Source organism: Ambystoma mexicanum, chromosome 13 (genome assembly GCF_040938575.1).
Source record: "Ambystoma mexicanum isolate Mex_15411 chromosome 13, UKY_AmexF1_1, whole genome shotgun sequence".
NCBI lineage: Eukaryota > Metazoa > Chordata > Amphibia > Caudata > Ambystomatidae > Ambystoma > Ambystoma mexicanum.
The window spans coordinates 628690302-628717413 of record NC_090938.1 but is presented as its reverse complement, the minus strand read 5'-3'; the positions used below and the strand labels follow the sequence as shown (position 1 = coordinate 628717413).

At 44.1% G+C, this 27112-nt stretch overlaps 1 protein-coding gene across 2 annotated transcripts in view; it reads right to left on the bottom strand.

Annotated features, from left to right (window-relative positions):
- The window catches only part of KRT222 (keratin 222), a 332692-nt gene that overhangs the window by 221013 nt on the left and 84567 nt on the right, over positions 1–27112 (bottom strand). For both annotated transcript variants that reach the window (XM_069634548.1, XM_069634549.1), the window contains exon 2: positions 22732–23011. In XM_069634548.1, coding sequence (XP_069490649.1) covers positions 22732–22971 — 240 coding nt within the window. In that variant the 5' untranslated portion in view covers positions 22972–23011. The remainder of the gene's footprint in view (positions 1–22731; positions 23012–27112) is intronic.

Genomic DNA, 27112 nt, shown 5'->3' with positions numbered 1-27112 from the left:
TCGCCGGGGGTGGGAAGTAGCAAACATCTTTGCTCTGACATCCCCAACGCATTTGCTCAACCCATAAGCACACACATAAGATCACAGCAAGGATCAACAATGACATTAAAAATTACATTATGGGTGACAAATATGTGGATATGTGGGGGGACTCCGAGTTAAGATGGTCAGGACTTCCCACAACCACTGAATTTAATGGGTTTTGTTGTGATGATTTGGATCATTTGAACTTTGTCCCAACTAAATTGTGTCCACTGGGAAACAAAAAATGTTCAAATGACTTATCATATCATATATAAAAAGACAATTCCCTGTAGAAAAAGGGTTGCATTTGAGCTCATTTGCATACCCACAATGCATTGCTGTTGTGGCTCAGGACTGGAGGTCAACTTCCAGCTATGGCTACTAGGTGGCGTTGTGCAATGTGTGACATGGCTCAGGTGGACTATCCTCCATATATATATATATATATATATATATATATATATATATATATACATATACAGCCTGTTTGTAATGAAAGTTAGCTGTTACTTGGTGTGAAGTGGGGTATAGTAGTATGACGAGGTTAGTACGAATATATGTTCTTGTGAACTAGTGACGTTGTTAAGTGTGGATGCATTCATTGTTTATTTAACAAAAGGCATGATTTTCGGTATATGTTTTGCTGGGAAGGAAATTAACCTTTCCCACCCCTAGGCACTTTAGAGAGAGGCAGGTCCCCTATATAGATGTGCGATTTACCACAGGGAAAAGGGCTGTGCTAGGAAACACGGCACAAACATAATACTGCATGAATTACAGAAGTGTAAACTTAGTACGCACGTATAAAGGGACACCATTTTTTAGTTATGGTAGACACATTCAATCCTGCATCGCTGTGCAATAAATATAGGTACGATAGAGACGCCTGACTGTCCCAAGCGCTGATGACAGAAGGGCCCGTGCTGCTAATTCCCATAGAATCTTCCCTTTGTTCCTTAACCGTTGCAATTACATGTTATCGCAAAAAGGAATGTGCCCTGCAAGGCCATGAGACAGCACCAGGCTCCTTGCTTCGCACATTCATCACAGCCAGGCCACCAGCAGACCTCCAACCACCACCAGCCCACGGGAAGCAATGGCACCCACAACTGACCCAGTCCAAGACACCTGAATTCCGTGATAATAGGTGACCTCAGACCACCAACCATAAAACCAGTGGTCATAAAAGATCTAAACAAACACAACATTTTCACCTTATCCCATAACGATACCCTTTGCAATACGAGGTACAGGGAGGAATAATTATAGTCCAAAGTGAGGGTGGAAGCCTTGGGTGTGTAAAGTGTGATATGAGCTGAGCAAACAATGTGTGGGTCAGAATGATCATGTTCCTCCCCCTGTGCCTACCCCTGAGTTTCCCATGTATATGCCATAATGCTAGAATAACATTATCTTGCAATCGTTCCTCTGAATAGCAACATGTGAGGAGCACGACCTTCGGTCCCTGGAGAGAAGAGCCCAGCTGACCCCAGGTGATGAAGACAGACCAATGGGGCTGGAAACAATCGCAGCTTCACCTCCCCTATGGAGCAGGCCCATGTATAGGGTCCCACCAACCAGCCACAAGGGTTTTTATTGTATATGTTTACGTCACTGATGATTATTTGTTTCCTTATAACATTCTGCTTGTACCATTTTTCGCCAGAACATTCTCGAGCCCCAGAGTTCTTTATTTTTGTGCAATTGAAGCTTGTTATCCTTGCAAGAAATCTCTTGGCCTTTTTTCCCAGTGGGTTGTATTTTTTCTGGCATGAGTGTACAGGGGTGTGCCTTCAGTTTTGAAGTCATTTCATATAAAGCATGGTTGCAGATGTATGTTTTCTTATCATTTAATATAATGTGTATATTGTTTCTATGTATGTAAATGGTAATACGGTGTGTTTATAGAATGATTTGTATGTTTGATATGTATGTTGTTGGTGTGTACTGTAAAGCTATACATAGGCACTGATGTAATTTTTGCACTTGTCATCTGTGAGGATTAATAACGTTTCCAATGATGTGGAATTTATGTTATGTTTATTGTTAATGTTGGTTTCACTTTGTTATGTTTAGTGTTTAGTAATCGGTCAAATCTTAACATTGGCATTCACAATTTTTACAGAGTTCAAATTTGTATACCAGTAACCTTACCTTTTTTTAATTTGTTTTTTCCCATTGATTTCTTTTTTTTTTTTACAGAAGTATTATAAGAATTGTGAGTTTTCTTGACAGATTTTTGTGGAGTTCAGTGGATCGTCTTGTGTATTTTCAGAATATATTTCATTTTTCAGTATTTTTTTTAGAGCATGTTCAACCACATTAATTAAGTAGGGAGTAAAATAAACGTTGACTCCAAAGTGAAGCGTTTGGGATTTTTGTTTTTACAATCTCTGTATCTTCAGCGGATGAATGACCGTATCTTTTGGAATTTTGAATTTATACATATGGTCATTGTGGATCTTCATTAAAGATGGAAACATTCAGAGAATTCCTTGATTGTATTGCATTTGTTTGTACCATGTCTTTCCCTTGAAGGTTGTACTTCTTCTCTGTCAATGATATTTAGTAATTTGAAGCTTGCGATTGGTGGAGAGCACATCAGTCATAATTAAGAACTAAACACTTTAGGAAAGAAAAACTCAAGTAAACCATGCTTTATGTTTCAAATACTGAGCCAGCACTTTGTAGTTATCATAGACTGCTGGTAGTTTGTAAATCATCTAATACTTTTTTTTATATTTTGTTTCCTTTCAGAAATTGATAAAGAGGATGGGACTCCTCATGGAAACATGTTCTGCACAATTTCAAATGCAGGTCCCAGAATGGATTAATATAAATGCCGATCTATTTCCAATATGTTTTATTGCCACAAGCATGGAGTAACTCTGGTGTTTCTGAATGGTGTGCACTCTGGGATAAGATAAACACTTATGTAATCCCTCCAGTGTTTATCACTCTGCATCAATTCAAAACAAAGATCATGGTGCACTGGCCTTGGCATTTGGCCATAGTTCGTGCCCACGGTCATTGCCCACATCCCCGTCACTAGTAAATAAGAAATAATGCTGCCCATTTGGTCAAGGCCCTTGGCCATTCCGGTGGCCACTTCTTACAGTCTTGGTTCATATCTACCCCAGTAGCAAATAACCATGTCATACAAGCAGTGGCTTTAACCAATTAGGCTAAAAGAGCAGTTGTAAATTATTATGGCGCTTTGAACATGGCCAATTCCCTCTCCCTCTCCATTTTATTGTCTTCCATTTTTTCATCTCTTTGTTATTTTTCAGAAACATACCTGTGATCATCCTGATGCTACCATGTGTTGCCGTGGAAATCGTTCCCACGGAAACTATGTGTTATCTGATTACTGCGGCGATGCACAAATGGTAAGAAATTAAAAAGTCTCCCCACTGCTAGTCTACATGTGCACCTACCCTCCATTTAGGATCCTTCACCTTGCACTCACGGTGTGTTTCCCTCCAGGTGGGAGTTTCTTTTGGTTAAGCAATTTAAAGCTACCACAATTTTGCTGGTGTTTGCTCAACATGCCCCAATGCTCCAACTACAAGGATTCAGAGTATGCTGCACTGATGAGCACTAATAAGAGTGAAACGTATATGCAGATTTGTGTTGAGGTCAGTGGATCATCTTGTGAATTTTTCAGTATATATTTCATTCTTCAGTGGTTTTATTTAGAGTATGTTCACCCTCATAAATTAAGTAGGGACTACTTAGTGACAGGGGGATAGCTCTGTAGCGGCGCACGGCTCTTGGAAGCAAGTCCATGCTGAGCAAACACATTTCCCGGATCTGCGCTTGAACAAACTGAGTGTGTTGTAAATAACCCGAACTTCCACAATTCATTGAAACTAGTGCCTAGATTCGCGCTGCAAATAAAATTAAAAAAAAAATAAAGATGTCTGCATCCTTGAGAGCTACCCATCTTGGGTTGAAAAAGACTATGCATAAAATAGCACTCCCCTATAGATGAATACCCTTTCCTTGAGCAAAAGCTTGGCATTTGAGCTACCTTGCATTCCCACAATGCATTGCCTGCCGGGCTCTGAACTGGAGGTGAACTTCCAGTGATGGTTACTGGGTGGCACTATGCTGTGTGTGACTTAGCTCAAATGGATAATTCTGCTTTCCCAACTCAGGTAGAATAGTTTCGCTTTAAGCCTTTTAAACTTTGCTGGTGTTTGCTACACCTCTCTCCCCCGTTTAGCCTCTCTTCCACTCCCTGTAATTACGAATCTGTACTCATTTTCATTTTGAGGATGTTTTGGCTGCCTAAGCACAATCATGTGGTGCAGTGAATGTGTTCCAAGATTCTCTTTTTTCTATTGGAGGCAAGCTTTCTCCAGGAATTCCCCCTTTAAGTACTCATGTCAGAAGGTAACTATGGTGTGCGCTTGTTAACTAAAAATGACACAAGTTTAATTTTCACAGATGGCTGCAGTGGGCCGCTAATGAGAAATATATCCTCTTCCTGATGGGACAGGGGCCAGTGAAAGGGTGCAAGCTTCTGCCCGTAAAAAGCAGGATGAGTACCAGAAAACCGTGTCAACAGGATTGGCCGACCCTGAATGAATAAAGGTCAGAGAGGGCAATCATGGAGGGTCATGTGGTGCAGAATTAAGAAGCCTGACGTGAGCACAGAACTCTCTCCTCTGCCCTGCCCCCTCAACAAATGTAAACAACCGTCCATACCACTCGTTTTCTTTTTAGTCTTAAGGGCAGTAGCAAAAAGGTGACTTGTTCCATTAGAAACTAATGTATTTGAATGTTTGTCACAGGACCGGTGGTCACATAAGTGATCATGCAGTCTATGAAATGTTAAAGAGTGAAGCCTGAAAGTAAAGAAGAGTAAACACCACCCACCCAGTCACTCTCTGTATGCTGAGCTGTAGGGGTACATGGTCGCAGAAGTGAAGCCCCACTCTGGTAAAGGATGATGGCACATCTTACAGTCCAGTCCAGGGGTCATCCACACAGTGGTGAAGTTCCTCTGTAGTGCATACGTTGGGGATTTCATACCTGGTCAAGGTGGTGAGGCATGTATAGCCCAGGTGCTTTTTACCCACAGCCGGTGATTGGCTGTTGTCACCATGTCATAATGGGGGATGTGGGAAATACACATAGATTTCCACATCCCAGACCAGTGAATATGGCAGTAGAAGTAAACTTTAGGGCAACCCGCTGAAAGGTGGAAAACAGAGGATGGCTACATGCCTACATCCTCAAGAAACTAGTAAATCACAATCCTGGACACCATACATTGATCTCTGTGATGACCTTATGGGGGTATCAGGTAATAATATCCCCATATATATGGTCGACGTAAATAATATCGCCAGGAAAATGTTGTGGCGATATTATTTGGGTGACCATATATATGGGGACAGGGGCAAAAAAAATAATTAAAAAAAAAAGAGTTTGGGGGTTGCGGGGGTGTCCCCCGCATGTTCCATGCAATAATGTCGCCACAAAAAATGGCAATTTTTCAGCGATATTTTTGCATGGCGAGATTTTTGTGGCGACATTATTACATGGGACCCTTATGGGGTATGTTGGTTACCCCTGAATACAATATTACTGCCTGTGGTGGTTTACTAATTCCTCAGTGTCTATGACCTAGGGCTGGCGGCATGACATACAGAAAGTCCTGGAAAATGCAGACCGGTTAGTTTGCACAGCCAAATAAAACCCAAAACTCACCCAAGAACGATTAGCCCACCATGGGGAATCATGGTTTGTTGTTCTAAGCCATGAATACTACCGCAGATGAGGTGTCAGTCTTAGTCTACATGCCCAGGTAGTTGTGGTGGAGAATACCTATGCAGCAAGAGTCGGATGCAGACAACCTGGCCATTATACTTATGCGCTGCGTGGCGACTCACCAAAGCTAATGTTATTATTATACGCGCCTCATAGCGTAGGTGAGGAATTATCCAGTGTGCTGCTCCTCACCCCGTCTAGATATATTTGAGGCTCAGAAAGAGAACTTGAGGTCAGACGAGGAATGCAGCTGGAGGGAAATATATGCGAAAGAAAAGGAAGCAAAGAAAGAAAAGCACCAGTTTAAAGAAAAAGCATCTACCAAAAGAAGACGTGTGGGAGGAAAATCTGCGATGTTCGCAGCCCATCTACAAAAGGTATATGTCCAACGTTATTTGACAAGGCGCATAAAGGAATTGTTGTCTTAAATGGAAAAATCCAGCAAACCGTTATTAAAATGGAGAACTGTACAGTCTGAGATGAAAAACCCAGCATGTCAAGGAGAGGCAAGCATCGAATTTGGGCCTTGAATTGTGCATATTTACTTTTACATTATGGAGAATCAGCTTTATATCAATACATTTAGATATATCAAAAATAAGTCGGTAAAGGAATTGGCTGCCAAGAAAATGTTATAATGTTGCTCTGTTTAAAATGTCGAAGCCACGGGGAAAAGAAAACGTGACTTTTTAAGGCTGCAATTGTAAATCAATCCAACCTGAAGGAAACCAGGCCTGAAGGACCAAATGACCTTCCATCACCCAACAAGCTGCACGACAGATGGCCTGCTTTCCCTGGAGAAAAGTGTGAGCATTGGCTTTGAGGCTGACCATAAAAGCTGATGACTCTGCCTGGAGTTGATTCTCCTGAAGCCAGGTGCTTCAGAGCAAAACACATGGGGGCCTCATCACGAGTTGGGCAGTAACGCCGGCGGTATTAGCGATGGCGGTATTAGCCCTACCGCCAAACCCCCCGGCGCTATTAGCGCCGGATCACGGGTTTGGCGGTAATAGAATTCCCCATTCCCCACTGAGCCCATTCGGGAATGCCCCATTCCCCATTGGGCTCAATGGGGAATTTTTGCGCTCTTACCGCCGGCGGGAAATCCGCCGGCAGTAATAGCGCGAATTTTCAGCGGATTTCCCCCCAGCTCAGAGCTGGGGAGAAATCCGCTGAAGCCCTGATTTGGCGGACCCTTAAATCCGGCGGTAATAGCGCGACCGCCGGATTTAAGGGTTACCGCCAAACTCGTGATGAGGCGCATCGTTGCAACTTCCATCTGTCTCTGAGTTTAGGCTAAGAACCTTAAATATATAAGAAATAGGCCTGCTGCCGTGGTCCCCTCTCAAATATTCTGATCCTCCATCAGCCAAGGGAAGCAAATGTTGCATCTTTGGAGACTGGATGTCTCACAAAAGAGGCAGACAGATCCTGGGATAACTCAAGAGTTTGGGTATTAAGCTGTACATGATTTTGCCAGCAGCCTAACTTCAAAGAACTTGCACCATGACAAAAGTGTTGACAGGATTCATAAATATCCCAGCCCTGAGCTCCAAGAGGAACTGATACCATTTGGCTGTATCAGCCAGGAACTGCTATGCCATTTCAGATTGCGATTCATCCCATTACATAAAATAATGGGCTGTAAATTACAAATTGAATCATATATTTGCTTGTAACTATTGAGCCGAAGGTCACAGAAACGTATTTCTTTTTAAAATATTCGAATGAAAAGCTCTATCAGCTGGATGTAAAACAATATTATGTGATGTTATGTTCCTAATGTAAATTAGGTGATTTTGGAAATATACATGCATAAATGGCATATGTCCAATCCTGTCATTCGTAGATGCAAATGGAGCCAACATGAATAACTCATCCAAAATAAGTCATGTTGAGTTGAAAATCACATTATTTGTTTTGTCTAAGTGAGAGAAATCCACTGAACCAATTAATAACATGACTGCACGTGAGTTTGATGTTAAGGTTACAGTGTTTTAATGCTGAGATCTCAAAGATGGCATCAAATCACATGGGGGGAAACTGGGTTTGGAAGTTACTCTCATCAGACTGCCCTCCTCATTAATATGCCCAATGAGTACAAAGGTGTGATTTAGTGGGATGCCACTTTTGGAACCCTGTCCAATCACATGCATCAACCAATTAGATTAGACAAATTATACACACCTCTAAAGAGCATGGTACCTGCTCTATAAACATTCATGCCCATCGATTCTGGGGACTGAACTGGCAAACCGATGGAGGAGAAGAAGGAGAGAAAGGAGAACTGATAAAAACAGAAAGGAGAATGGAATACATTGATTTCCATTGGACCTTTTTGGATTATTAGCAGAATACTGTACATGAGGCCTACCTGAAGTGTTAAAGGCGCAGTCTGTCTTCAGTGTAAAAGACGGCAGACAGACCCCAATACAGAAAGAGGGAAACCAAGTTGTGGGGGGAAGCTGACCCTGTTTTGCTGACTGATGCCCACCTGTTCCTAGAAAGGGAGAATTGAACTAGCCAGAAATTCCTATGTAAGTATAATGCCAGAGGATCTGAAGAAGACTTTGATTATTGAAGATGTGATTTTAGTGTTGGGGGAAATTTAAACTTAAAAATGGGGAATGACCCTCCTTAGAATCTGTATGACGAGACAGAAGATAATGTGCAAGGACTTTTGATGCCTTCTATGTTAGATCCCAGAACTTGTTCAAGTGGGCTAAGATTAACAACCATTCTGTTTGAATGAGGATTGAGAGTAGTGAATGGTCGCTTTCCGAAAAGGCAGACCAGGAAAGGCGATGTTTATTGCCATACCAGGTATCTCAATCATTGACTACTTCTGCTTCCCATTGAAGTACTGGAAATCAATTGTAGATTTCTATGTGGTGAATACAATACTTAGCGATCACCACCCAATTGTGTTAAAATATAATACGTTGGGCAGGTCCATCTCAAATGATATGCCGTATTTGACCCTGTTCTATTTGGCTACTTTAAATGCAGGGTGAAGTGGCCCATGATTGATCAGGGGACAACACTAAAGGGTATAATTTCCTCAAATTAGCAGATCATTAACACCTTGTTGAATAGGTTGGTTAATTAGAACAGCAACCTTGAACACTTTGAGCTGCTCATTACCAATGAATTGAATACCTATACAACTATCTGTCATAATATTAAGAAGTGTGAATGTCCTGGCTGGTTTAAAACAGATTGTATGAAGGCCAAGGCAATACCATTGGCGTTGTTAAAAATATCCTGCTACCAATAGACAGCAAATTATAGAGGCCAGATCTACTTACAAAAAAGTAATAATTGAAAGGAAAAAATAAATAGAATCCAATACATGGTTTGGTCTTGTAAAAGCCTCAGATCAAAATTACACAAAACATTTTGGGAGATAGATAACAAGGGACCGCAACACAAAATATACAGTCCAAGGGTTGGAAACTATGGTTGCAGATCATGGATGGATACAACACTTTACTAATCTATATAAAGCTCATCTTCACGCATGCGAGAATGATCCAACAATAACAATGAATGAGGTTGATAGCATTGGCCAGGGGAAGAGAGGGAACAGTAGAGTGGAATACTCTATCAAGGAAGTGACAATGGCAATTAAACAACAAGAACATAACCTCTACCCAGATCCAGATACTATATCTGCAGATTAATTTAGTCCCGAGGTGGGCTTCTATTTTAACAATCTGTTATAATGCAATTATAAAGAAGGAATCAATCTGCAATTAAACAACCGATTTTCAAGAAACTCCCTTGGGATATTCCTAGTTCGTACAGACCAATTTCACTTCTAGACTCTCTCTTTAAAGTTTTTGGGTGGGTGCTGTTGGCTAAAACTGAGGATTGGGTAGAACAGGATAGTATTTTGTCTCTAGTTCGGTTGGGCTTCTGACTGGGTGTGGGTACTGGCAAGCCAACCCAGAATTTGGTATTCAGTAATGGTATTGTATTTAGTAATAGCCAATTCCTTATGTATTAAAAAGGAACCAATTTATCTGACCTTCCTGGACCTTAGCACAGCCTTTGATATTTGATAAGGTCAATGGATCCAAACTCTGGCAGGTGCTCAGGTCCAGGAGGGGATTGTCAAGCTCCTAATTATCTTTCATCAAAACACACAAGCTTGTGTGAGAGTGGGAAGGATGGTTATTGTACCATTTTATTTCCCAGTTGAGGCAGGGGTGTGCCAGGGTTATGCCCTGGTCCGATATTTTTTAGCTTGTATATAAATGGCCTTTATGATGTTCTGGTAGATTCGACTCCTGGTGTGCTGAGATTAGGAAGCATTGTGTTGCTGCTATTGGCCTATACGGATGACTTGGTTCTGTTTGCACACACTCCGCTAGCACTCCAGAAATTATTTTCAGATTATACAGCTTTTATGAAAGGACTGTATCTGAATGTGAACGCCTCCAATTCGGCCATCATGGTTTGAAGTAATAGGAGACACACACTCAAACACCAACCAATGTTTCGCAATGAGTACATCATTCCAATGGTCAAAGAGTTTGATTATTTGGGGGTCTGTTTCTCGTCCAGTTTCTTACTAGCTCCACATATAAAAAAAAAGAATCCTTAAGGTTTAAACAAGTATTGGGGGAGTCTTTCACTTAATGGGAATGTCAAAGACTAAGCCAATAGATCTTATTTTAAAGGTATAATATAGCAAAGCGGCCTCGGTGGCCAATTATGGAATGACTTTGTGGGGCTATGCAGACACAAAACCAATTCAGGTAATTAAAAATCATTTCCTGAGAAAAAAATGTGGGACTCCCTCATTCATCTTCAAACCACGGGGTCCATACGAAACTGGGCTACACACAGAGAGAGGATCTATTGTTATTACAACCATTACTCCCCTGGCTACATCTATGGAGGAATGAAAAAACCATGCTTACTCATGAGCTTATTAAATTCCGAGCTGCTAAGGTCCCATAGGCTACCATACCTTGGCTGACGCCAGTAAAAGTAAGACTGAATGAGGTTGATGCTTATATGTATTTTAACGCATCTGAAACTTTAACTTCTTTAGCCGCTACAATCCTAAAAAAAGATCCACATGTCACATACATGAAAACTGAGAAGGGCCGTAACTCTTAAAACCTTTCAATCGTAGACACAGTATTATTGCCGAGCCCAGTGCTCAAAAGTATTTGCTATGGGCTGGTATTTCCCCCCATAGATTTTTTATAACTAGAGCATAATTTAACTGCCTTGCCCTTAGAGCAAATACGACTCTGTGGTCAGGAGGCAATCATCTTTTACACCAGTCTTGTTACAAGACACAAAAAACGGAAGAGACAACCACTACATTCCGCCAAGGGAACTCGGTACAACCCCAACCCCATTGCCGACTGTAAAGAACCTGGGTGTCCTTATGGACAACAACCTTACTCTAGAGCCGCAAGTAAACACTCTACTCAAGAAATGCTTCTTTCTTTTGTGAGCGGTTAAAAGGATCCTACCATTCCTTTTATTTGCCAACAAAACATTTACTGTCCTCGCTCTCGTCATGTCCAGAGTAGACCACGCCAATAGCCAGTACTTGGGCATGCCTGAACAACTTCTGAAAAAACTGCCATGCATACAAAATGCGTCAGCCAGATTACTCCTCAAACTACCCCGAAGAGAACACATCACACCAGCGCTAAAAACACTACATTGGCTACCAATAAAACAGCTAATCAAATTCAAATCAATGTGCATCACGCACAGAGCAATCCACAAACAAGGCGCAGAGTTGCTGAGAATCAAATTTAGCCTACATCAGCCAACAACAAGGACGCTCCGATCAAGCAACGACATCCACTTGGAACCAAAACCCTACAATAAAAGAAAACTTGGAGCATCATCTTTATCTCACCTCACTCCAAAAACTTGAAACAACCTACCAAAGAACATATGTAACACAAGAAATCACCTACTATTCAGAAAACTGCTCAAATCTGGCTCTTCACTGAATAACTGGAAGAACGCCCACAGGGGCATACACATAGCAGAAACGATGATGGGTGAAGAATCAGATTGTGTATCCTACTATTCAACCAACTACATACAGAATCCAAGGAAACCATTCTACAACATACCAACCTTACCAACTGAGGGACAGCTATGACAGGACAAAACTAAAGATTGAATACATAGCTAGACCAGGACGGAAGTACAAGGACGATTTATCAATAGCACCCTTGCCTCAGAACTACACACATGCACCAACAGACCACCAATAGAAATAGACTGCCAGGAAGTAAGGGAATGTAATCTACAACACCATCACCAGAGGGGGGGGCTAGACACACGCCGTCACACTACACTAAGTTCAAATACAACATAGTCGGTATCGCGCCACGCCATCAATCGCCAGAATTAGATGGACAAGAATGGAAAGTGGTAATTAAGCTTACCTACAGGAACTCTAGTTAAACAGAACAAGATCTGCAAGGACCAGGACATATAATCCACTAACCCAAACTCAAAGCTTTGCATACCTAATTCACCCGAAAATCCACAACGCCATTTCTTGCCCAGCAAATTGCACTCACATCACCACACCGCAATAACAACAAACAAACAACACATAAACTGCACCAACTGTACACAAGGTCTCGCATCGGTCCGATACTCACACCAAAGCTCAGCGCACGGTGGAAACCGAATTGAATCTGCAAACAGCACACCACTTCTCACTTTCCTACTCCCTCTTCACCCGACTAACCTAACCCGCCCACCCTTTTGTTTACAGATCTGCCTGAGCCCCTGCGGATCAATTCCATTGGTGACGGTGCACGGTATAAATACCTTTAACATTTGTTTACTGTGTAATGCGCCCAGGGAAGACAGGTCTCATTTCTTGCTATTTTGTCCGGCTAACAGAGATATAAGGACTGACTTTATTACCATAACTGCAAGAAATGGACTTTGTCCAGTACCGTCCTGCCCTAACCTAGTTGTTATGGGTAGATACCTCAAAGGTGGGATGGGTATTATTGATGGATTGGACACATGCCTTGAATAGAAGAAACACGTTATCTACAGTTTAATTCTATAGTTGTGTAGTTGTTTCAAAGTGTTATGAAATAAAATATCTGCTAGCTTGGAGAAGGTTTGAATACCCAGGGTCTTTTGGGGATATAATTTTACCATTTTATAATTACATTTTTAAAGATTGTAGATTGTTTATGAATTTGTATCGCTAATGGACTATGTTTTAGGACTATGTTTTATGGAAGAAAATGTTTCCGAAATAAACTTTTCCAAGGGGAAATATAATTCTGAGGGGGAAAATATTCTAAAAGGGAATGGATTAAATCCCAGTCCCTTTCATTTAAAGGTACTGAGGATTGGGGTATATAAATTGACTGTACATCCTGAGAAGATCGGAAATAGTGATTTGCACAGTATGGCTGTTGGCCTCCTGCACTTTCTTTTCATCTCCATTTCATAGCTACTTCTGTGTGCACAACTTTATTTCCTTTTAGGCAGTGGGCTATGACCCTGGATGTGGCATGAGACTGGTGCCTCCTACTTGCACCCATGCTAGATTTTAGCATTTATTATTTTATTTAATATTTATTTTTAACTTCCTCTTACGTTGTACTGATTCATTCCATGCATGCCGGTTAGTTTGGCAGAGGGTCCCTGGGTTCATAGGACACTGAGGCTTGTGCTCTGTTTATACTAAGTCCTCTTACTATTTTCATACCTCCACGCAATCTCGGGTTGGTCTGTCGTCACTGCCTACAGGCAGTATGACGTGATTGGCTACGTTAATATCCTGTGCTCAGTTATGGGAACTGTTCTCAGACAGCACAGTGGTCATGCACACTGGGAGAGAGCCTGTTGCGCTGAAGTTGCGCCAAAGTTAAGCCTGTCTGGGCATGTCCAGGCTAAGGACAAGCCTAGCTCTGTTTCCCCTCCTGGAATCACTCATGAGACTATTCTTATGCTCGCTCCCTGCGTTACAGTTTTCCCTCTGAATTTTAGGACTTTCTGCCCTGATTACTGATTAGCAGCATTTGTGCATGATTCTTTATTGGAAGACTCGCCTGATTGAATGTGCCTGACAAAGACCTGATTCTCTGAAACTCCTGCAACTACGTATTTGCAGGAGCTTACATAGGACTACAAGATTATTCAGCTTGATAGAGTGGCCTTCCATCCATGTGGGCGTTTAGCAAATATTTTCCAAAAATCATTACATTTTTCAATGATTCCCCGGCCCCATGGGCTGATGATGGAGGCCTTGCTGTACATTTAACTATCGCTGCCTACATTATCTACTGGTATATCGTGCCTCGGGATCATATTCAGCTTTTCTACATTCTTTTGGGGAATTTGTAGCATCTCTCCAAATCAAGTGTCGCAATCTTGTGGTACTTGGTGATTTTAATATTAGATATAATGTTCCTCAAGTTCCGGTGTTCGGCCTTTTCTTTGACTCATTATTGGATCTGGGTCCAATCAAGGGTTACACTTATCTTTTCTGAAGATTCTAGTGTTATGTCTCACCACTTCGGCAGGTTTTATGGTCTGACCACTGTTTAATACCTTTTTCAGTGCAAAGCAGAGTACATGTCACCCATCCCTACCAAGCTGCCATTTTAAAACGCAAATGGTGTGGGGTGGACTCTAGCCAGATGCTGCCACTGATTAATGATAAATGTATGAAGGCCTCTGTGGTGGACTTATCCTGCCTATCTCAGATGCTCCGCGATGTAGCAGACCAGGTGGCCCCTTTGAAACGTACCCATCCAAGTAAACATCCATCTCAACCATGCTTCTCTGAGGAGCTTAAGTGTGGTTGTTTGGAACTGAGAAAGGCTGAGCATAAGTGGCGCCTGATGTATGGTTCCACAGCGAAGCTGGCTTTTGGTAGACTCTCTAGGAGCTATCATAGTGCTATTAGGTTACAATGTTTTAACCCTGCCTTGCAAAGCAGGGTGTCTTTCCCTCAGAAGGTTGAGACAGCCCTGAATCAATCTAGGGAATTATTTGCAGTGGTTAAATCCTTCTCCTCCACTGCACGGTTCAACCCTGCTGTGATTCCTACTCAATCCCTGTGTGATTCACTGGCTAATTTCTTTTCAACCAAAATTGTGGATATAGGCAATCACATTCAGTTGGGCAGTCAGACTGCCACTGAAGTTACTCTGGCTGAAACAGTGCCAGTGGCTGCTCTTGCTTGGTCTCTCTTCCCTGAGTTTTTAATCGAGGCAGTCTCTAAGGCAGTTTACCATCTTAAGTTTGCTGCTCCATTGGATCCTGTTCCTCTTTGTGTTCTTAAGGATACCATGCCTGGCATGATTCCCTGGATCACTAAAGCAATCAAACTCTCCTGTCAATCGACTGCATCCCTACAGAGCTTAAGCAATCTATTATTGTTCCTCTACTTAAAAAGCCATCACTGGATGCCTCTATCTTGGCTAATTTCCGTCCAATCTCTCTCAAGCCTTGCTTTTTTCATGAAATAATTGGAAGCCCTGATATCTCCCCTTCTTTCTTCCTTCCTCGAAACTGCTTCTTCTCTTGACCCCTTTCAGTCTGGTTTTCAGCTGGGACGTGGAACTAAGAGTGTCCTGGTGTCCGTAGTTGATGAGCTGACCAGGCTGGTTGACCATGGTGGAGAGGGGGCCCTGATACTATTAGATCTTTCTGTGGCTTTCGACACTGTCAACCACTCCATCATGCGCTCCCGACTGGCCTCGGCCGGTCTCTCTGATCATGTCCTAGCCTGGTTTACATCCTTCCTGACTGATAGGGGCCAATCACTGTCTCGCCCTCCTTTTCTGTCTTCTTCTCACTTGCTTTCTTGTGGTGTCCCCGAAGGCTCTGCCTTGTCCCCGATGCTATTCAACATCTGCGTAAAGCCTTTGGTTGGGGTCATTCTCTCCTGCAGTTTCAGGTATTATTCCTATGCTGACGACACCCAGATCCTGGTTCATTTAGTTGTTGACCAGGCTGAGATGTTGTCTCGCTTGTGTGAATGTCTGGTGGCCGTCGGGGACTGAATGAACAACTGGCTCAAGCTTAACAGGGATAAGACGTAGTTACTGGTGCTGGGTTCCTCTTCTGACTGTTTATTGAACCTCTTCTATCTGGCCATCTGCACTGGGTTACTCTCTTTGCTATTCTAGTGATAGTAGTCAAGAATCTAGGAGTCTAGCTTTCTTCCTCACTTTCGATGCCCCCCCCAGGTGAGTGCAGTTTGTAAAACAGGTAAATTCTTCCTGAAGGTGTTCCTCAAGGTTTTACTTTTTCTACCTATCCACCTGTGCCCTGTGGTAGTCACCCCGTTAGTTATGAGTCGCCTAGGCTAATGCAATACCCTGTTCCTGGGCCAACCTCTCATCCTGATAGACCAGCTGCAGCTTCTGCAGAACCTTGATGCTCAGGTTGCCTCCTCTACCCCCTATATCTCTCACATTAGCCCGGTATTATGATATCTTTATTGACTTCCGGTGGCCAAAAGGATCATGTTTAAATCTCTCTGTCTGGTCCCACAGGCTTCTTATCACCTAGGGGCGGATTTCTTTCAGAACAAGTTCTGACCCCACATTCCGGGGCGGTCTCTCCGCTCAAGTAATGCCTGTCTGGTTGTTATCTTCAAATTCCGGTTCTGCAGGGTGGGGGGCCAGGCCTTTTCTGTTGCCATTGGTAAATTGTGGAATTATCTCCCAGTAGGCCCTATGCGTACTGAGAATCATTTGCAATTCCGATGGTTGCTTAAAACTCTGTTATTTCAGTTTGGTGTGGCCCAGTTTGCTGTACTAAATCCTAGCGTCAAGATGCCCTCCTGGTGAACGTGCATTGTATTAGTTCAACTAACATAACATAACCAACATAGCTAAGAAGTGTATGTGGTTCTGTAATTATAGATTTGATAAACTAGGTCTGATGGTGTGCAGACAGGGAGTTCCCTGACAACTTCTATGTGTGATGCACACACACAGAAGAAGTATTCTGGGAGCCAGAATGATATCTCAATGTGTGCATACCAAGTAAAATAAGGTAATTGAAGTCATTTCCTGGTAACAACACCAAGCAGGGTTCTGTTACCAGTGATAAACCATTCAAGAAAAATTAGAAAGGCTGATTATTCACTACCCATTTGTCGTGATAAGCTTCTAGGCGCTTGCAGTAACCTGCATTTGCACTAACCTATTGAGCTATCTTGTGCGTATTAGAGCTTATTCGAAGCGTGGAGGAAAATGCTGAAATCAGCCAGGCCTCTCGAACTGGCTGAGCCTGCATGCTTGTGAGCGGTTAACTGCGAAGGCCCTTCTTGAAGACATAAACATCTAGTCTTTGCAAGAGGCTCTACGCAGCCCTTGGGAGCCAGGCACAGCTTTGCACAGCCTTGCTCGTCTTCGCTCTGCGAGTCAGGCGCACTGATAACACAGGAATGCCAGGCCTTCCCCAAAACAACGCGCACAAAGCCTGGGAGCCAAGACTGGCTGTTTCCAGTCTTGTAACTTTCCAGGCGAAAACATGTTTACTGCCTGGAAGGATGAGCCCAGAAGCTTCTCGAAGAGCTGGTGCGTCATAGTGATTGACGTGCAGCCCCATATAAGAGAACTATACCTGGGCCAGTGAGGGAGGGACTCATCCTGCGCTGTTTGGTGAAACGCGCGCACGAAGAGGAACAGTGCCTGGACGACCAGCCATGCACTATCTGGGCCGAGACTCCTAGCATCACATCCCCGCTCTGGCGTAGGACTGTTGGGGGCTTGGCCAGTCCTCCCCTACTCTGTCGAGGAGTACCGGGCACCTGTAGCGGCGAGGGTCCCGGGTGTGATCTGATCATCTACATTTTGGAGGAGCGTAAGATAAATAATTGCATATTCATCTATGACTGACAATTGGTATTATTCAGCTTGCACTTTTATTCCCATATTATTGTAAATTGCTGCTTAGTTCTCACTAGACATTATAGAAATGAATGCAAGCATCATATATTCTGTGTGATTGGCTTTCTTCCAGACTGAATTCATCATGCTTCGTATAAACTTACTTGTGTGGGAAGGTGATTAGGAGTGATTTTATTGCACTAAGGGCTGGTTCCAGGGGGGGTGCGGATTCTCCTTTTTTGCTACACCATTTTGCTACCTTTAAGTTGCCAATTGAAAACTGAAATGTACATTTTACACATTAATGCAATAGACACCCCACTGAAGGAAACTTAGCAAATATATGCTTTCACTTTGTTTGTGATTCACATGCAGGAATGTTAAGTAGCTTTCAATTGAGTTTTCTAGAACGCTGTTTACATTTCTGACATATCCATTGAGTGGGGGGTAGGAAATGTTTATTTGCCATGAATAAAAAGTAGGAAAATGTAGATAGACATTCTGATTTAATTTGGTTTTCTATACATTGACAATATTATCCTGAGCCCTCATACACTGTTCAGAACATGGTGGATGCACATGCAGGATAGTCAAATGTACATATGGTGATGCGTGCACATTAAAAGGTCACTTTCATATTAATGCCATTTTGACCACTGATATTGCAATTTCATAGATGCATAATTGATTTATTTAAATTGATTCTATTATTGTTTCTATTTTATTAATAAATAGACTTCTGTGCAACCCAATGTGTTTCTTGTCTTGAGAGGGGAGGGTGGCTGTAGGGAATCAATATCGTTAAAATCGGGGTCCCAGGTTCATAATCATAAAAATAACTTTTTGAAATAAATATAATTGTGTGCTCCTGATTTGGGTTGGGTGGGAAATTCCCCCGAATTAGATGTTGCCTGATTAAAACATCCTATAAAGCCCTGGGATTGTTTTTTAAACATAAAGCAAGCAACGTATGTTATGTACACGTACCGTGGCCCACCACTTTCTGCATTACAGTAAAAATGTCCTAGGACCCCATGCAAATCACCACTGTCTGTCAGCTTAATTGTATGATATGATATGATAGGGCATTCATAACGTGCCTATACACAAGTGTTTCAAGGCGCAACGAGCCAAGGGAGGGGAACAGAGGGAGGGCAGACAACGATCTTACTAGGCCAGGTGTCAATCGGATCGTGCAAGTGCAAAGGAAGTCAGAAAAAGAAAAGTGCAGGGGGAGGGGAAAGTGCAGTACATGGGATAATAAGTAACAGGATAAATAAAAGAAGGGTCAGCTGGTGGCAAGTGCAGGGTGAGTGCAGACATAGGTGCTGGTGGGGCGACTGTAGGGATACACAAAACAGTCCCCAGGTGCAGGGGTTGCCAGGGAGGCAGTGCAGGTGTGCAACTGGCAGGGCTTGGGCCTGAGATCAGAAGGGTGGCCAAGTAACCAGTGCAGTCTCAGTATCAGCCAGGAATTCAGCAGGGGCGAGGGGGAGAGAAAGCAGAAGCAAAGAGGAAGGTTTTAAGGTACTTTCGGTACCAAAGGTGGTTCTCCTCAATTTTCAGGGAGGCAGGGTTCCAGAGGGAGGCCCCAGCCGAAGAGTGAGAACTACCACCAACTTGTTGCTTGGAGAAGTGACTGACCCTGAAGGAGTTGGAGGCAGATGAGCAAAGAGCTTGAGAAGGAAGATATTTAGGAAGAGAGAGTTGAAGGTATCAAGGCCCCATGCCCCATAAGGCCTTGTGGACGACACAGAAGGTTTTTGAACTTAATCCTCGCAGCCACATGGAGCCAGGGCAGAGATTTCAGTCCTGGAGAGATACAATCCCTGGGCTTGAGACCAAGAACAAGTCTTGCAGTCCTGTTCTGGATTAGTTGCAGAGGGTGGAGAGTAGAAGCAGGCAGATTTAGAAAGAGGCTGTTACAGTAGTCCAGCCTAGAGAGAACCAGAGCACTGGAGACAGTGAACTTCTGGGGGAAGGAGACGAAAGGAAGAATACCTCTGAGGAGGTGCAGCTGGTAGTGTGACTTCATAGAGACATCAGAAATCTGAGGAGGGAAAGTGAGTGTGCAGGCGAAGATGACCCCAAGGTTTTTAGCCTTGTGCGTGGGAGCAGGAAGAGGGCCATGAGAGGCCGGCCAGAGAGCTACAATACAGGAGGGAGTGGGTGTGCAGATGAGGAGAATCTGGAATTAAGGCAGAGGTCATTGTCGGCACAACACTCATGGATAGCAGACAGACAGTCAGAGATGAGGGACGGAGAAGAGGTGGTCGAAGGTAGCCTGAAAATGAGCTGAGTGTCACCCGCATAGCACTGAAAGTTGGGGCAGAGAGCGGCAATTCGGTGGGCAAGGAGTGCCAGGTATTGGTTGAAGAGCCAGGGAGAGAGGTTAGAGCCTGGGGGACACCACAGGTAGAGACAAAGGTAGCAGAGAGGAAGGACCCAAGTTGGACCTGGCAGGGTCGGTCAGAGAGGAAGGAATTCAGCCATGCCAGTGCTTGACCAGTGATACCCAGGTAATCGCTGAGACAATTTAGCAGGATGGCATGGTTGACAGTGTCAAAGGCAGAAGACAGATCAAGCAAGATGAGGACAAAGGGGATGTTAGAGTCAAGGTTGGAGAGCAGGTCTTCACAGGTGTTCAGGAGAGCAGTTTCTGTGCTTCTGGCAGCTCTGAAGCCAGACTGATGGTCATGAACACAACCAACAGATTCAGTTGTGGAGATTAAGCTGGTATATGGCCAGTTTCTCCAGGAGCTTGTACCCTGAAGTATGCTGCAGTCAATTTTGCTTAGCCTTTCTCATAGTCGGCATCTAATTCCTCAAACAAACACCAATGTCCCCCCTAAAATTACACCCATGCCTATCGCCATCGGGTGGCCCAATTGACGTGATGCACAACAGCAGGGCCTGGTTCAAGCCAAGGATGCTATCTTCAGTCCCCAACTTTCTCTGGGGCAGAGTGCCCAGACAAGCCTGACCTACCCTTGTCAGCACCTCTCAGTGCACTCAGTGCCCAGACCTTGTTGAAAATGAACATCACATTTTGGCACACACTCCCCATGCAGTGTTGTGTTCATCCGGCAGAATCTGGGGCATACTGGCCGTGCAGGTCAAGAGTGGAATTTCTTCATTTGTCTCTTGTTAATAGACATAGCCGACATGGGAGCACACTGTCGCTTCCACAGGGGAAGGGCTATAAGATCATCACTCTCAGATGTGGAAGGGGACCATCTCCAAGCCTAGGACAGGCCTCTACATCCCTTAACATGGCCACCCAGGCCGGTGGCTCCTGAGAGGCTGACCTCCCCCTCACTATATTCTGCCTGGCTTCCCTGACAGGGTATCGATAGAAATGATCGAAAATAGACAATCAAGTGGAGAAATAACCACATCTTTTTACTGATTTTTATCGTAAATGTGGGACATTTTTCTAAAATATAGGTGTGGGGTGGGGTGATAGTTACGGTGGTGGGGGATCTCCCCCCGCATTATTTTAAAAAAAGATGCAGTCATTTCTCCATTCAATCTTTTCGTGGACATCCCTCGGACAACAGTTCTCCTTTTCCATTACTGAGCAATATGCATTGAAAGAAAGTCACCAGGGGAGTGACAAGGCCATTGTCTAATAAGCAAAGCATTCAAAGAGCACCCCTGGCTCAGCAATTGCATATTGGACCATTGCTTAGCTGCTGCAGAAAGACCTTTCATGAACTGAGAAATACACATCAGTTTACAGTGGTTTTGAAATTAAATCAATTGCATAGCCATACCAATGACAAAGGACATCAGTAGATATGAGCATTCTCACTCTATAGCAAGGGTCCGCAGCCTCTTGCTGGGTAGAGCTGACAGGATATTTAGTCCACAACATCTCGAGAGGCAAAGGCTGCAGAACCCTGCTCTATGCACTTAGAAGACAGCAATAACATGTATTGTGTGATGGTTATTCATGACAGTAGCAACAAGTACACGCGGCCTACACACTGGAGCTAATACTAGCAGGGGTTACACTTGTAGCTCAACATAGGTCCAGAAAGATGGCCCCTTCGGAGATTTATTTTCCTTTATTTTGGTAAAAGTGTGGTACACCTGCAGCCCTATACCTCTAACAAGATTGTGTTTGTGCCAGTTATTTTCATGCATTAAATGCGGAATGTTCAACTGTATTAACAGCATGAAAGTCGCCCAGTACCAAAGTCATTTCTGCGTGTTTCTGCGTTGCTTTCGTACACATGGGATGGTTTTACAACAGACCATGGAGTGTGGTACGAGGGTGACGAGGGCCCTATTCTTAGGTTGTGATAAAAGTAGCAAAGAACGCTGTCATTCTCCCCGCCGGTTTCCAGCACCCCCATTCTGAGGTGGGGGGAAGAAGTGGAGGGGCGATGTCATGCTTTCCAGGAGCAAAAGCTGCTAAAATGTAGTATTTTGATAGACACATGTGCACCCGTGGACTGGGAGCATTTCTTAAAAGACTGTGGCTTCTCTAATTTACAAAAGTGCTTTTAAACTTTCAGTAAACTACAAAAGTGTTGTTGCGCTCTCGGAAATGATAGTTTTATAAAGGGAAAACGTGTGCCCTAAAGTTTAATGGCACCTCACAGGTGCTGCGTTTTAACTTTTTGTCCTTCAAAACCAGGACTTTTGGGAGGAGAATCCCCTCGCAGTGCCTGCCCTGCAATCCTGATGGTTGCTAGGGCAATTGTCAAGGTGTAAGTCAGGCACATGCAAAGGTCACAGCTTTGTTGCCAGGCCACCACATTGTCACTTTGACAGACTATGGTGCTTTTAACGAAATTGTTCTTAACACTTTCCTATTTTTTTTTTGCATGCACCTCAAAATCGAGCCCTGGGTCTCGCTTGATAGCTGGTTGGAAAGATATACCATGGATAAACAGCTCAAACTCACACATCTTGCATCCCTGATGCTCTCTCTCAGTCTGTTGGCTGTGGCCACATGCAAACGTGCACTGCTTGCTAGCTGTGTGAATACATCTATGTCAACGGAGGGAAGACACTAGCAACTCTCAGCATGGTGGCTTACCGAGTGCCTGAGATCTTGGCACAGTTTCTCCTTCTGGCTCCAGTCGACAGAGCCACGCTTATTTTTCCTCACGTGCTGCACAATCTTCCTCTCCAGCAGCAGGTTGGACTCCTCCAAGCTGGCGACGTGGGCCATGTAATCCGCCAATCGCTCGTTCAGCTGCTTCATGGCCACTTTCGTGTCAAAGTGCTCAAGTCCGGGGGGAGTCAAGCCGGCGCGTGGTTGACTTGGTAAATTCATGTCCCCTGCCGGCTCGAGCCGCTGCACGGCTGAGCGCAACCTGCCAAAGGGAGAAAAGAATTTCAGAATAATTTCAAGGAACCTGGAGCTGACAGTCGGAAATGGCCTTTTACAATATGCTTTCTTCGTCAGCTGAGCAGAAGACAAACAGAAAAATAGTAAAGCCCGCTCACCTGCAATCCCGCAGCTGTTAGTTCACGTTAATTACACACAGGGCGCAGGCTTCTGCCAAGTACATAGATGACGTCAGCCGAGCCCTTGCATCCGGCAAAAGGGCTCATTAAAGGCTCTGGAAACGCAGAGCCGCGCTGCACGCACGCACGCACTCATTCTCTCAAGAAACACATGACAGGGCATCATCGTCATACAGGCACAGGGACGGGATGCATTGGGTTAAAATGCCACAGGTCCTGTAATGGTTGTAGGAATTGCAATTTCCTTTTGTGCCAGTACACCTAGGGACCAATTCAGTTGGTGACGTGCACTATATAAGTACCTTTAACATAACATAACTCCTGGGGCCTTTTCTGGTGTTTTGACATTATTGGTGACATGGCACCTTTCTGAGATGCAGTAGCAAATTATTGTACAGCCTACTTGAGGAGAGATGCACTGTTTTCACCTGAAAAACCACCCCCAATCGAATCTTGGAATGTCCCTTCTCTGCCCCATGTAGTGCATTGCTTTCCTGACTTAACTATTGAAAACAAGTTATAAGTAGTAAGACATCCCTTTCTTCAACAACCTTCTTTCAGCAGGAAAAGTAAACAATGTCAGTGATCCCGCCTCATGAACAGTGACCAACAATGCAACAATACCACCTGATCTGGTGGGCCAGATTGGGTGGTAACGGCCCATGGCCCAAGCTATAGGCCACAGTGCAGCAAGGGCTTTTACGATGGTCCGGGTGCCATTACCACCCTATCCAGCCCATTGGATCGAGTGTTATTGCTATTTGCACCCTGCGTTTTTAAACCAAAATCCTGGGGTACTGATAGTGAGCACACCCATTTCATTCAAATAAAAAAATACTTACCTAAGATGGCCGCCATGGAGATGGAAGGCAGGGCTCCATATGGGGCCCCTCTTCCATTTTTATGGCAGCCCGTGAGGAGTGAGAGCTGGTGGTGCCGCCACCAGAGGAGGCAGGTAAGTGGGGTGGGGAAGGAGAGGAGACTGAAGGGAGGTGGTGTGAAGATGGTAGGTAGGCAGCCGAGCGTGGCTCCGATCCTGCTTGGAACACTGGCGTGGATTGTTGGATTCAGGCCGCGATGCGAGCAAGCTCAATGAAAGCCCCTTTATTTGACTGTAGTTTGTTTAGACCTATTGTGACATCATTCCTTGGAAAGCCCCTTTCCAATAGACTTGTTTTTTAAATTATTGCCTCAGATGCTGAATATTCAAACCCTGCCATAAGGTTAATTGAAACAGCTTTAAGGCAAATGTAACCTATTGCACTAAACAATGTATAATCTATCTCATTCCCAAATCTAATCCTTTTTGAGTAATTAGTCCATATTAGCACCGGGTGCAGGAGTGCCAGCCAATCGATGCCTCGCAATACTGGGTTGAATACTCCAATTATAAGACCATGCTCAAGGACAGCAGTACACTAATCCCCTGCATGGTAGGCTCCAAAGTCCCTCTACTGCTTTGTACCCCTTTATGTGGCCCCCACTTCTCACCGCTCCCTTCCCACTATGGTTTACGCCTATGGCCCAGATTACACCATACATCTGCCTCGTTCCGACGCCTCACAAGCTGCCACCATGGATCAAAAGAAGGGACTACCACCTGAGCCCCTCTCGTATTTCCATGGTGGCCATCTTAAAATAGCCTAAGCTTCCCTTTGATGGATAGGCGCACTACTGTTCACGCCAATCCTTCCAATGAAGCATTGCTATTTCTGGATGTACGTTAAAAGAACATAGACAAAAAGCTTGATTTGCAAAATACTGAGGCCCACTCTGCCGCATTTAGCCTTTTGAGCTTTTCTTATTTTTATTTTGTTGTCCCCTGCATTGTTTCTTGTATGCTGGGACAATCCCACAGCCCCCCAACCTGTAAATACCAAAGTAGGAGTGCCGGGGACAACCCCACATCACCCACGCACCTACCTCAGGATTTTTATATTCAGTATTTTGTACCTATGCCGAATGCAGCAAAACCGTATCTACGACCCTCTAGATACGATCTTTTGGGCCAATACCCTATTTAACTAGTGTTCTAGCAGTTTTTAGCACTGTGTTTTGGGTACGGCCCTATTGGTAACAGCCGTCTGGCCTCCCAAGACCATTGCTTGGGCCAGGCCTACCCAGACGTGGGTTCTTATTCAGCGTTAGTTTGAAAAGTCATGAAGTGATCAATTCTTGCTGATACATCATTCATTGGCAAGCCTGCTCTACCAGAGCTCGATGGAGTACCCTTGAATAATTATCAATATGCACCATGGATATATTAACCACATTTCTTTGATGATGGGTGCAATATAAATACTCAATAGCATAGCATAACATGATACATTTGGTAATGATGGAGAGATGCAATTTGACTGCATTCGGCGGCAGTGCTTCAGGTAACCCTTACACTTCTCAGATCTTTAATGTTTTCCTATGGAAATTATGATATGTATTCCGCCTAATTGTCTTTTCAATGTTTTTAACTCCATAAAAAGCCCCAAAACACCCAAAAAGCAAGAGCCATGGTGACAAGTACTTGCATGGATCACAATGGGCCTCATAACGAGTTTGGCGGTAGCCCTTAAATGCGCCGGTAGCACGGTTAGCGCCGCATTTAAGGGTCCGCCAAATCACGGCTTCGAGTAGCTCTGAGCTGGGGGGAAATCCGCCAAGAATTTGCCGATTTTCGGTGCGAGAAATACGCCAGTGTTAAAAGCGCGAAATTTCCCCATTGAGCCCAATGGGGAATGGGGAATTCCCGAATGGGCTCAATGGGGAATGGGCAATACCCGTTCCGCCAAACCCGTCATCCGGCGCTAATAGCGCCGGTTGGTTTGGCGGTAGGGCTAATAAGGCCAGCACTATTAGCGCCGGCGTTACCGCCCAACTCGTGATGTGGCCCACTGACTTTAAAATATGACTTCCAGATGCGGAGCCTTAAACTTGCTGATAGCCATTTTGTTTCTTTGCATGTTACACCAAGTCCATCCCTCCACTCCTGGTAGTCAAGTTGGCAGTTTTAAAATCAAAGTGATACTTTGTTCTACTAAGGGGACCTAGAAAAATCTAAGGGAGCGTGACCCTTGATGGCTGCAGTTCTCTGGGAGTTCCACAGAAATGCCTGGCACTCCAAATTTGAAGGCGTTCCTTCCTGCCCCCAGTCGATCTAAACTTGAGCCATGTTGCTGTGCAGAACCAGAAGCCTCATCACTGCAGAACGCTCATCACTGCACTCCAGTAGACACAACACAACATTCGCTGGTGCCGTTTCCATTTCAAGGGAAGTCCTACGAGACTGCTGACAGTTGTCAGTACTATGCAATATGGCCTTATGTACCTGTTCCACGTCTATACTGGGGGCAATGGCCCAGAAGCCCAAGTTAAAGGCTTGAGCGAAGCGGGCGAACTGGCCATCAGGCAGCTTGGAACGCACGCTAGATAGGCAGCATCAGCCCACTTTTCCAGCCTGCTGATTGGCTGGCTCCCCCGCCGAGGGCGTTCATGTTAGGTAAGTGTTGTTTAGCATACCTCTGCTATTTTTGTTGCTGTGTCATGTTTGGGTCTGTTAGAAAAGATGAGTGGGTGAAATGTTAGTGGTATAGATGGGGAGGTAGAATCTGGAAATCCTTATGAGTGCATTCCATAAATACCTAGGTTCTGAGTGCTGGTAGGGCTCTATATGGTTTGCGGAAGTGACACTTAAATATGTGTTTTGCCAGGAGGGGAGAACCTAAGATCGATAAGATAACAATGCTGAAAAATGTGGTTAGCCGCTGGCATTGATGACAATGTTCTGATAACGCTATAAATGGAATCTGTAGGCTTGCTCCGCCAAAGCTAATGTGCTCTCAAAATGGTGGCCAGTGTGTGTAGTGTGAAGGTACTAGAAGATGCATAGCTGAGCAGGTTATTTGGGGACAGGAAACAGAATTTGGGATGTTTGCACACGTCAGAGCCTCAAA